General features: G+C 35.3%; 1 protein-coding gene across 27 annotated transcripts in view; it reads right to left on the reverse strand.

The window, feature by feature from the left end:
* The window catches only part of LOC126705931 (uncharacterized), a 115,501-nt gene extending 112,020 nt beyond the window's left edge, over positions 1-3,481 (reverse strand). For 10 of the 27 annotated variants that reach the window (XR_007648478.1, XR_007648477.1, XR_007648466.1 and 7 more), the window contains exons 1-4: positions 2,324-3,481; positions 2,163-2,265; positions 1,128-1,367; positions 51-106 (exon numbers count right to left, since the gene is read on the reverse strand). Coding sequence is in view for 10 of the 27 variants with exons in the window: in XM_050405157.1 (XP_050261114.1) it covers positions 51-106; positions 1,128-1,367; positions 2,163-2,265; positions 2,324-3,456 (1,532 nt within the window). In the remaining 17 variants the exon portion in view is untranslated. The remainder of the gene's footprint in view (positions 1-50; positions 107-1,127; positions 1,368-2,162; positions 2,266-2,323) is intronic. The other 17 variants (XR_007648463.1, XR_007648462.1, XM_050405154.1 and 14 more) reach the window with 12 other exon arrangements.
* Between the last annotated feature and the right edge of the window lie 8,798 nt (positions 3,482-12,279).

A 12,279-nucleotide genomic window follows, 5' to 3' on the forward strand; every position in this document is an offset into this window, starting at 1 on the left:
GCAGGAGACAAGCAGAAATGATAGGACCTGCAGCCAAAGCAAAAAATTACCTAATCTCTTGCCAATCAGATGAGGAGTGTTGATTAAGGCTAGGAACAGTTACTGCCTGAAAATCCAAATTAGAGATTCCAAAACTATAACTAGTTAGTTTTCACAAAACAAAAATAGATAAATCAATGCACAAGGACTAAAGCTAGATACAAAAATTTATTAGTATCACATCTAAGCAATAATCAGAATCCTAATTCAAATTTTCTCACGATTTTCTTAATTTCAGCCACTGTAGTACATTTCCAATGTACTTGGGTTGGTTATGGCAAAATATCTCTAAACTCTTGCTCCGGTTATCTACCCTTTAATTCATACTACTGAATTTCCCTTCAGGTTGTTGGAAATATAAAGAACCTCACCTCTCAGGTAATCTGCCCTTCACTTGGATTACATTTTGTTTAAATTACATAAATCCATTATCACACTAACCATAGTTGTCAGTATCATACGATACGCGATATGTATCATATGTAAAAGTTCCATATTGTAAGAGCGCATTATAAGTGCTCATGAATCATATGATATAGTATGTGTATCGTAAAATCTTACGCATAGTACGATACATAATCAAATGCTTTAAAATGAGGTTTTTATGTGTTTAAAACTTATACTTTTATTTGTCACAAGTTATATGGTGCAATGATTAGTAACCCACACAAGTTAGCAAGTAAACCTAATCTAAAGAAAAAAATTGCAACCTTGTCATCTTTTTAGTCATACATTAATTAAACCAGGAAGTTTTAGGTGATTGAATCCACTTTCTATATTAATAAAATAGAGACTTGGGATCACATTGACAATTCTCTATACCATGAGGATGCAATGATGAGATTGAAAAAAATGAAAACAAAGAAGCATCACCTTCTCCAAATTAATAAGATATTAATATGTATTAAATATTATTGAGAAATTTCATACTTCATGAACAAGAATAATTTTTTTCAAGAAACTTGAAAAGCATGTAAAAAAAAATAGTGAAACACAAAGAAAAGGAAGAAGAAAATATGTGACCCCGGTAACTTTTTAACTGAAGAGATTAGAATGAAATAAAATGTAACAACAAAAAAAACACTTACAGAATCTGTAGAAGGGATGACTGAAGGTTGTTGACCAGTCTGCAGTACTGGTGTCGCAAATGCTGCACTAATATCATTGGGTAGGCCAGACACATGATTTGTTATAGGAGGGACCCTTGGTTGACTCAGATTAGTAGGCATTGCAACATTTGAGGGAGACCCCTGTACCATAGGCTGAAACTGCTGAGATGCTGATGGAACACATGTCTGTCCTTGCTGGGTTGGAACAACTGGCTGAAACTGCCACCAAAGAAATTTCCCATGACACAATAACTCAAGACTCTTATAAAATAGCAAATAATAAAACATGGATGGGAGAGGAAATTACTTGCATAGATAAAGATGAACCCGGAACAAAAGAATTAAAAAAATAAATAAATGTCACATGTCTTCGTATAAAATCTAAATAAAGTGTGAGCATATTGTGGGTGCATTTTTTGCTTCAGGGAAACTCATGTACTCCCTGGCATTTTTTGCTGTCCCACATCGAAGAAAACTCCCTCCCCCCTCTGCCTTATAACTCATGGTACTCCTTTCTCTTCAGCTCATGCTTATAAGGCAGAGGGGGGAGGCGATGTGGGATAGCAAAAAATGCCAGGAAGTACATGAGTTTCCTTGAAACAAAAAATGCACCCACACATATATATGAGATTAAAAAGGTTTTACCATAAGCAAATAAAACAAAGAATAGGTTTAGAAACAGCTAAGCTGAGCACAATGTCAAGCCAAAGTGAAAGCATCATGTTCACATACTCACATTCAAGTAAATTTTAATTGAAAAAGAACTAGGTTTCAATCAAGAAAGGGAAGAATTATATTTTCATAATTTGAGGGGCGCAAACAAAAATGACTGAGATACACAAGTGCTCATAAAAAGGAACCACATTTCAACCTACTTCTAGGAACCCTGGTAGCCTGGCTCAGCTCGCCTTTAACTACCATGATGTCAAGTAAACTCCTGTATTCACATAGGTTGCTTGTTATATACACCCATATACCATAGTCACTGCATAAGATGGTGGAGTAGAGACTCACCTGTTCCTTAAAAGGAAGAGACTCACCATCAGAATTATCTTGTGAATTCTTTGGTTTCTTCTGCTTTGATGTATAAGAGCAGCGATCCCTGCAAGTCAGGTTACTATTAGTAGCATATCAGACAATTGTTAAGACTTTGTAAAGAGGTGAGAGAAACTTACAGCAACTGGGCATCCAAGATATCTATGCTGCGATCCATGGGATACTTGTGGGTGGCCACAACCGAAATATTCAAGTCCTTGAAACCTTCTTTGCCTGGGTCCATGTTAGATATTTTAGAAACAACAATTATGACACAATACAAGTAAGGAATTTCAATGTGCTGATCACGTTCCCTCAGCCTCCAATTAGTATTAGGAATGAAGGTGGACTGCAAGAGAAGACAGAATTTACTATGGCCTAAATGGAGAAGACCGTGAGGACGATGCTCAGTTAGTAATTCTTTCTTCCCAAAGATTTCATCGCGAGTGTTGAGAAAGCCCTCGAACCACTCATCAGTAATCAGATTGTAAGCGTGTATAACCAATTCATGTCTAGCGAAATAATCGAAGGAAACCCAATAGAGAGTATCACCCTCTGCTAAAGCAGTATTAGTTGTCTGACTGAAACCAAAACCACGAAGTAGCTTGAAGACGGACACGGGAGTATCGAGTGGTTCCCAAGACTGATCATCGATGTTGTATGTAAGGAAACGAAATTGAGGAGGACGATCGCCACTAAGGAATGAACTGACAAGAATCTGTGCCTTCTCGGGCTTAAGAAGAAGAGCGACAACACTCCGACTATGATGGTCAACCTCCACTGGAGGATTGGGTAACGGTTTCCACACTCCTATTTTAGGATCTAAAACTTCCATCCAGGGAGACTTAACTTCCCGTACACCACCTAAAATGTACAACTTTCCGTTGACGACGAACTTGTGTGGGTTGACTCTACTAACAATCGGTGGAGGACCAGGCTGCCAACCATTAATATCCCCACCGGTGAGGTCGAAAATCTGAACTCGATCACGAAAGTGATGACTGCTAATACAATAGATAGAGGAGTCTAATGCTGCAAAGTAACACTGATTCTCAATCTCCATCACCGAAAGCGGATTGAGCTTTTGCTTTTGCTTTTGACAGTGTGAGTCTGCGTCTGGGACATCAATGGAAAACCATTCTATCTGTGATACGATGACTCCATCATCCCTCTCAGTCTCCGACCTTTGCCTGTCCAGGGTGAAACCGCCGAAAAAGATGACGGATCTATCGTCATTTGGCCTTGACGTTGTCGATGAACTTTCGACGGCCATAGAATAGAATAGAAGAGAGTTTGGGAATTGTGAACGGGAATGTGATGAGGGGAAATAGGGGTTTTATACTTTTTAGTTTCGCCTGTGTGCAGTTTCCTTTATTGGGCCATCCTTGACTCATCTATTGTTGTTAACTTTTCTTGTTCTGGACCTTAGGGCCAACTCTAGCTTGTTTTGGTATATTAGACCCACTTCAAGCCTATACTCTTTTGGCCCACTTCTTCCTTTGCCTATTATAAGCTTCTTCCTTCTTAGACCTGAGGTCCGTGTCCACCTCTCTTTGGATTTTTGGGTTAACAATTTGCATTTTATTTTTTATGGTTCAATATGATTACTGGCTGCATGCTTATTCAAGTCGGACGGCAAGATATTATAAATGTCCTGAAAACATGATTTGTTAGTGTCCAAAAGGGCCTCTACACTTAAAGATTATTTTTGCCCACTTATTTTACTATTTAGCTTATTTTTGCTACTGTTCATAGGTCTCACTGCACTTTTTGATACTATTTATTGGTCATACTGTACTATTTCAGCTAATTTTTACCAGTACTTTCAATAAAAAGTTTTCAATTTCAACAAAATAAATGAATTCCAAACGGACACCAAATGTAGCATGAATAAATAGTTTTTTATTTATTTTTTATTTTATATATATATATATATATATATATATTTTTTTTTTTTTTTTTGAGAACAAATAAATAGTTTTTTAAGCTCAGTGGCATGGGATTACAATGTAGTTAAAAGACCATTTTCGATGCTAGTATTAGATCATCCAATCCTTGTAGAAGTTTGAGAAAAGGAAAAACCCCGTTCAAGTTTGAGAATATGTGGCACCAGCCCCATGATTTACTGTTTAACTGAGGGAATGGTGGAACAACTATATTGTTGAAGGAACAACTAGCTTCAATCTAGTGAGAAGCTACTTATATTAGAGATTTTCGATCCATCTGACAGGGACTTTGTATAAAATATTGGCAAAGGTGCTAGCCAACATATTAAGAAGGTATTGGGTAATCTACTGTTAAATTCACAAAATTCTTTTGTGGAAGGTAGATAATAGATTCGGATTTAATAGCAAATGAAGTCCTGGATATAAAAGTTTGTAGTAGATCCAATGGATCATTTGTAAGTTGGACTTAGAGAAGGTATATGATTATGTCAATTGGAATAGTCTCCTTTATTTGCAATAGCGATTTGGGCTTAGAAAGAAATTTAGGACTTTGATCAACATGTATCTTTCTTCATTCATATTTTCAGTTCTCTTGAATGGTAGCCCCGCAGGTTTTTTGGAGAATTTGAGAGGGTTACATCAAGGGACACCCTATCCTGTCTTTTCTTCATCCTAGTTATGGAGTTGCCTTGTAAGGTGATCGATAGGGCGGTAGAGGAAGGTTGTCTGATGGGGTTAATAGTCGAGGGTAGTAATGGAGATGCCTTAACTATGTCATAAATTTTTTGCACTTCATAAAAATAAAAAATAAAAATCGCTTTCCTCTACGGATGATGTGATTCTATTTGTGAGGTAGAGATGGAGCAAATAAGAAAGGGATAAGATTAAAATAATAATAAAATAAAAAGAGTTAAAATGAATGCAAAGTATGCATTTTAGTGGAAGAAATGCCTGTTAGCTGGAAAATAAAATTCATAAAAAAACATTTCAGGTGTTGAAAAAGTTGAGAAACTGCTAGATAATGCTCAAGTCTTGCTGCAAATCTATGGAATAGCTTTATGAGGAAAGTTTCATACTGTTAGGTTCTAAGACTTTATGAACTAATGTATTAGAACTTCAATGTGTATTATGTTGGCAAACCATAATCAAAACATAGAGTATAAGTTTAGGCTTGCTCAAAGTGTGATTTATAATAAAATTGGAATCGATTGATTACAAGATTTATTGGACAAAATCTACAAGGCTTGATCGATCGAAAATTAGACTTGATCGATCAAAACTCGTGCAGATTTAATTATCTGTAGAAATTCCAATTCAGCCCAAGCCGATATGACGTATAAGGTTAAGTGTTTTACTTCGAGTATAAAAGGAAAAACCCTAACTACGTTTTAGAGGTCTTTAGAGAGTTGTGTGTTGAATCTTTTGTGAGATCTAAAGGTGTTTACCTTCATATACACACGTAGAGTTATCAAGATCAAGATTTGCATCAAGAACTTGATGATCTTTTCAATTGCTGCATAAAGAACTTTAAAGAAAATCTGAAACCTTTGAGTGGAGTCTCAAAGTCACAAGTAGGAGAACTTGTAGTTGCAGCAAATCAAGGAAAGAAGTATTCCGCGGACTTGGAGCTGTCACGCGGTCATGATAGTAAGTTTTTTACTCGAGGTAGTAATAGAATGTTAGTTGTTTAAGTTCTATTGTAAAAATTTCAATTCTTTCATAGTAGATCTGTTTTTTACCTTGAGGATAGTTAGGTTAAATCCTCCCCAAGTTTTTTACCGGTTTAGTTTTCTTGGGTCATCATATCGTGATGTTCTTTATATTTCCGCTTCTTTGCATGATATGATATTATTGTATTAACCTAGAACTGAATAATTTATCTAAGTAATTACTTGGCTAGATAACTAGGTTAAACAATCTAGTTTATAGGGATCTAAAACTAACACATACTAAACGCATTTCATACTTATTACTTAAGCTTGTTGAAAGTATGGCACCAACGATTTTCTTTGGCTTTATACAGTTTCTTTTCTAATCAACAATGCATCTTGTTTTTTCGTTCTCTTTTTGTTCTTTTCTTTCCCTCATTTCTCCTGTTCTACTCCTTGCTTGCTGCTCCTTTTTATTTCTCTATCATTCAAAAAACACCATGAGTATCCTTTAAAGTAAAGGGTTTACAGTGGGAGATAGATAATGATAATTTAGAACTTCTCTTACTTGAGCCTCCTTTTAATTTGCTATCATTTAGGACAGGAACAAGATGAAAATGGAAACTTCAAGCGACCAAAGTCTATATATTTACTACAAGAAAAACTAAGTTTTATTGGGTTTCACACTTGCAAGTTTTATGGCATGGGGTTCGGCTTGTGTCCAATGGCTAGTGGCTAGTGGGCCCGTTAGGATACGGACACGTGTCCAAGACTGGACATGTGTCCGCATCGCAACGTGTCAAGTGGCACTAGCCATTGGACACAAGCTCCACCCTATGGCACAGATGCAAGATGAACAGTATGCAACTAAGTCTTGTAAATAATTGTTTTTAGTACATCTTCTGTAGATATATTGTATCGTACAGATTACAATTTGTATGTTATATCTGTTTTTGGCATTTGCAATTGAGGATCAAACAGATCCATTCCATTTCCATCTAATTAGATATCTCTTGAGCTATGGATATTAGAATAATTGAAATTGTGCTTTTGTTTAATAAAAGCTTTTGCAAGAATAAAAAAACCATTACTTGATGAACAAGGGTTTCTTTCCTCCAGATTCATTCCTGTTAGACAAGGTTGATAAGATGGGCATATAAACACTACAGGTAATTATCACCCATACATTGCGATTGTGCTATTTAGTAATTATTGAAGCGGAGTAATCTACTTGGAAGGATGATACATGCGTGATGTTTATTGATGTAATATTAAACATGTGTCATGTCCTAGAGAATTGGTTGATAACTACCTCCTTATTTTTCATTTTCTTTTCATTTAAGCAAAAATTATTTTTTAGTGGCTTCTAGATTGATAGTAAAACAGAAGATCATCGATTCCATGCGGGCTGGTTCGTGATTGGTAGCTGGTGTGATGTTAGAATATATAGAGGGTGAATCCCTACCCTGAGTAGCCCTAACGTTTAGAAAATTTATTTAATTAAAATTAGGCTTTTACTTTTGTATAAGTATGTTGTTAATTCTTATCATAATGTGTGTAGTAATTTTTTGTTGTTTTTAATTTTCTAAGGATTTATAATTTTTTTTTTCATTATTTCATGATTGTTCTTTTCCTGTATATGAATTTTGTTTGTTTAAGGTTTTATTATATATCTAAACTTTTACAAGAACACATGTATGTCATGATCTAGGTAAAACTTATTTTATACAAGGGCACATGTAGGAAAAATGTTCATAAGTATATGTTTAAAAATTTCTGAAAATTGGGTTGATCTATGTAGATCAGTATGCTAACTTCTATAAACTGATGGATTTTACAAGAATGTCTGTGAATTGGGGACATTGCACCCCTCTTTGACATCAAGGACAAAAAGTTATAACTGAGGACATCAACTTAACAAATCTCTTAAGTCTAAACCCAACTAATTGGGTCAGCTATAAAGATTTGTCATTTGTATTCTGGGACATCATATACTATATATTAGAAGCCGTGATTGTGTCAAGTGACTATTCACTCAATACGACAAGTAGCTACAAGCTCCTCATGCCAAATGGCTCTCCTTATTTTAAAAATTGGGTAAATTACATAATTCTTCAATAGTTTGGGGTTGTTTCAAATTAAATCATAAATTTTATTTACTTTTTTAATTAAAACCATTACCTTTTTAAATTGCTTCAATTCACTATTTACATAAGTCTATGTTAACTAAAAGCAATAGAAACTCACATAAAATTTAGCTAAAATCTATCCAAAAAAAAAATCATTCCATGTAAACTTATATGATAAAAATAAGTTATTTAGTTATTGTTATCAAAACATTTACAATAAAGTATAATAAGTAATTTAGCCTCCCAAAAAAAAAAAAAAAAAAAAAAAAAAAAGTAATTTAGCCACACACACGCCACCCACGCACCCACACCCTATAGATTTAGCCTCCTGTTTTCTGATAGTAAGATTTAAACCTAAGACCACCACAAACACAACCAACTCTTTGACAACTCAGCCACCTTGCAAGGACCCTTGGTTTTCAGCAAGTTTTGGTACTCAGCAACTGCACGAAATTAGTTCTACTCTTTAATGGGTTTGCAAAGCCAGATTGGAGGGAAAGAACACAAGCCAGTCTAGAGGTGTTTTCCTTAAGCAAGAGTTCCTCACTCAAGTCAAGTCTTATCACTGTCCACTTCTTTTGAACCTTTTTCCCAGTAGAGATGCTGGTTTGATCAGGCCAGAATAAATCTGGGAAGGTACTTGGGGCTTTCCCATCAACAAGAAAAGAGAGAGATAGAAATGATTCAATTTTGAAATAGAAGTGCAAGCAAAATTGGCAGGTTGGAATTGTCATTGTCCTCATCAAATCAAATCTACCTCTTCAACTGTGACCAAAAGTTAAGTGTGAATTTGCGTAATCAAGTTTGAGACCTTGGACTGTGCCTTTGTGATTGAATTTTGATTATTAAGTCATTGTGCTATCATGTGATGGGTCTCATGTCGAGTATATACTAGATTGGTTTGAGTTATATAAATGATTACAAAAGGTTCAAATTTGATTAATCCTTGTGTGGGAATAACAAAGGTGTGACTAAATTTTAATTTGTTAGTGACATGGGTGTCAATTGCTAGCTAACAATATCCCATTCAGTTTGAGAATAAGCTTTCCCCGATGGGGAATAACAACAGTAAAATAATAAGCGATAGGACTGACACATTGTTTATTTGAAACTACACATAATTGTTATGTAAAATTAAACAAGGTTTTAATCATGAAAATTAAGTAAAGTCAAAGGAACAACGTGCTTTAAACAGTAGTAAGCAGGACATATTTTTCTTATAATTTTTAAAAAATGTATCAGAGACTTACAAATCAATCATTGTTTGTTGTTTTGTCCACTTTCCTTTCACCATCTTCATGCACATCATACTCAGGTTCACTTTTTCCATGGACTTTTTAATTTTTCTGAGATTGGAAACAAAAAATCAATTGTATAGCTCCATGAATCTCAGTTATTAGAGGAAAAATGGTTTGATAATAAACTTACCACGTATACATTTTTAAGAATTCTTTCTGAGTTTCTAACCAGAGGCCTTGGAGCTGTTGTAATTTCTTTCAGAGGGGCAAGTTTTGTCTCCGAGTTCGCTTCCTTAAGAATCACTCTTTCCTAAAACAACTTAATTGACATCAGCTATGAAGGAAAAACTTTTAACTGTCTCTTTAAACAGACTGGGCTGAAAAAGTTCACATACATCAGTTCTTAGCCTAAAAGGCTTGGGATTTGTGGGCTTATACTTCACACTAAGAGCACTGGTGGCATGGCAGCAGAGATGGAACAGTCTTTTAAAGTCTTACCTGTTACTCAGTTAACCTGCATCATTTTTGCAAGTTGGGAAATGAGACTAGGATGAACAGTTTGTACAGAAGCAGATCTGAAAAAAAAAAAAAAAATGATTTTCTAGCAGAGAGGCAACCTTTTGTGATACTTTGAAGTATCATGCTTCCCCAGAGTTACTCTTTCACGGTGCCCATTATTTTGATTCTGCATACTGTAGTCATTTAACACAAAAACATTGTTGATATATTATCTGCAAGAAAATAAGACCATCATGATAACAAGAAATTGTGAATGCACAAGTTCAATACCTGTTTACATCTGATGCCAAAAGCGTTTTTTCTTTTCATCATTATCTAAGACTTCACTGTCATTTCTGTATCGTCACAGGTCACAGCATTTTCCTCGTCATCGTTTTCACTGTCATTTTCTGTATCGTCACAGGTCACGGCATTTTCCTCGTCATCGTTTTTCTTGACTTTATGAATTTCCCTTCTCCCTGAATTTGATATTATTTTCTCCTCATAATCACTTCCTCCACTAGTCCCTTCAGCTGCTCCACTTAGAGATTGGGAATTGGGAACACCTTTTTCTACTGAATCCCTTTCTTCAGAACTTGATAGGGCAATAATGTCACCTCTTGAAGAACCTGAGAAAACTTAAACTGAATTCTCAACTTTCTGTGATTTCACAGTTTTCGAATACTCTTCACGCCCATTTCCTTAACTGCTATTAGAAGTACCTGATGCAGAGTACACTTCAAAAGAACCACCCCTTGATTTCTCATCCATATCCATGTCACTAGAATCGTCCCCTTCATGAGGCACATGATCATGAGAGGGTTGTGTCAATTTCATTTTTCTTTCTCTACAAAATTCTTGAAGATTTGGCTTTCTGGACCTTGCGATTGTGAGAATGCAAGGAATTAAAAACCCGGCTTTTAGCCTTTCATCCTCTTAATGGTTTTCATGAAGCATCTCTAGGCAATGGTTTGTTATGGCCTAATACTTGCGTCTTTCCACTGGTAATCGCAAGCTTCTTCATTGCTGAACATATTGTTCTCACAGGCATATTCAATCCTGCCAAAATCTTTACCTTTACGGCTTTCTTTGGAGAGTTAAAGACTAGAGCCTTTGCTATGACAATATTCTTTTGCACAGCAATAGTTGTTGCTTTTGGGTTTCAAACACTTCTAAATGTATTAGGATTTGAGGCGCTTTCAATTCCTTAGAGTCGTAAGAGCCTTAGCCACATCGAAAGATTGCTTTGCCTTTAAATCTGGGGTTGCACTGAGCTTAGTAGGTGGTCTGGCTTTCAATTTGGTACCAACCAATTTTTGAGAAATTAACGAAATGGGGCTTATATTGGGACTTCTTGCTGCCATGACCTGTATGGTTAAAAGCCATCATCTCTAATTTAGAACGAAGACACTTTGAGGAAGAGTTAAATTTAAAGAAAGGACTACCCTGAAGAACAAAAAATTTGTAGATTGCTTTGGAATCCATTTCTTCCTCATGCTTCTGGTCACATCATAAAACACAATTAACATAAACATAGGGCAACTCAAGTCAATTGAGTGAAAATTGCAAGACATAGTTTAGCGATTAAAACTTAAAAGTCTCACAGACTCCGACTGCATGCTAATCAACAGGTGTATTGCACTCAAAAGTGAGTTCAAATTCCATTAGAAAAAAAACACTATGCACTGAGATATTAAAATGGATGACAGGGATCTTGAGCAATAGTGGGATCAATTAATTTTGTAACTGTTTATTTCCTTATATATGAATATGATTTCAACATAACCAGGAAACCTCAATAGCTGTATGATCCACCAATCTTTGAAAGTCTTGGGGAGCAAATAAATTTGTTTAAAAGATCATTTTTTGTTTAAAGTACAGTGGTATTTTTATCCACTTCTAACAAATAAGCAATATGCTCTAATTTAAGTTGTCTTTTTCTCTTCTTCTCATAAATCTAACAACTAATGCAATAAATTATAGTGGGTACCTCATACCAAGATTTTATCTAACAATATCAATATTGATCATGGTTTATATTAAAATCATATTCAATACGTTGTATTTCTTTCAAGTTTTCATTAACTTATACTGGGATTTTAGACAAAGATTTTGATTTCTTGCCATGGCTTGAAATTCAATCAGATCTTATTAAAAAAATTTCAAAAGGGAAGAAAAAAAAAAACCAATGGTTTTTCTTTTTCCCACTCCCCCCCTTCCTTTTTGAAGCAGATTGGATACTGTACTGATACCTGGGCAGCTTGACTTGTGGTTAAATCCAGCAACAACGGCATGAACAAAGAAGCAAGACATAATTGAAGAAGTTTCGCGAGGCACGGAGATTCAACGGCTTGACCTGACTCACTTGAATGAGTTCAGAGCAGATTCACACCCGGCAGTTTTGGTGTCCATAACACATGGGTTGATGTCTCTTATGAGGCCAGTATCTCCAATTTGTGTCATAGAATAATTCAATGTGCCCATCGCATATTATGGCCAAAATTATATAGAAGAAAGAGGGAGGAAAAAAAAAACCTATTGCATTAGCAGAAAGTGTATTTATTTACTAGAAGAAAGACTAGGATTTAGAGGATCAAGATGAATTATAAATCACTCACCCTCCAAGAATAAATTCT

The sequence above is a fragment of the Quercus robur genome, chromosome 11, assembly GCF_932294415.1.
Source record: "Quercus robur chromosome 11, dhQueRobu3.1, whole genome shotgun sequence".
NCBI classification, from domain to species: domain Eukaryota; kingdom Viridiplantae; phylum Streptophyta; class Magnoliopsida; order Fagales; family Fagaceae; genus Quercus; species Quercus robur.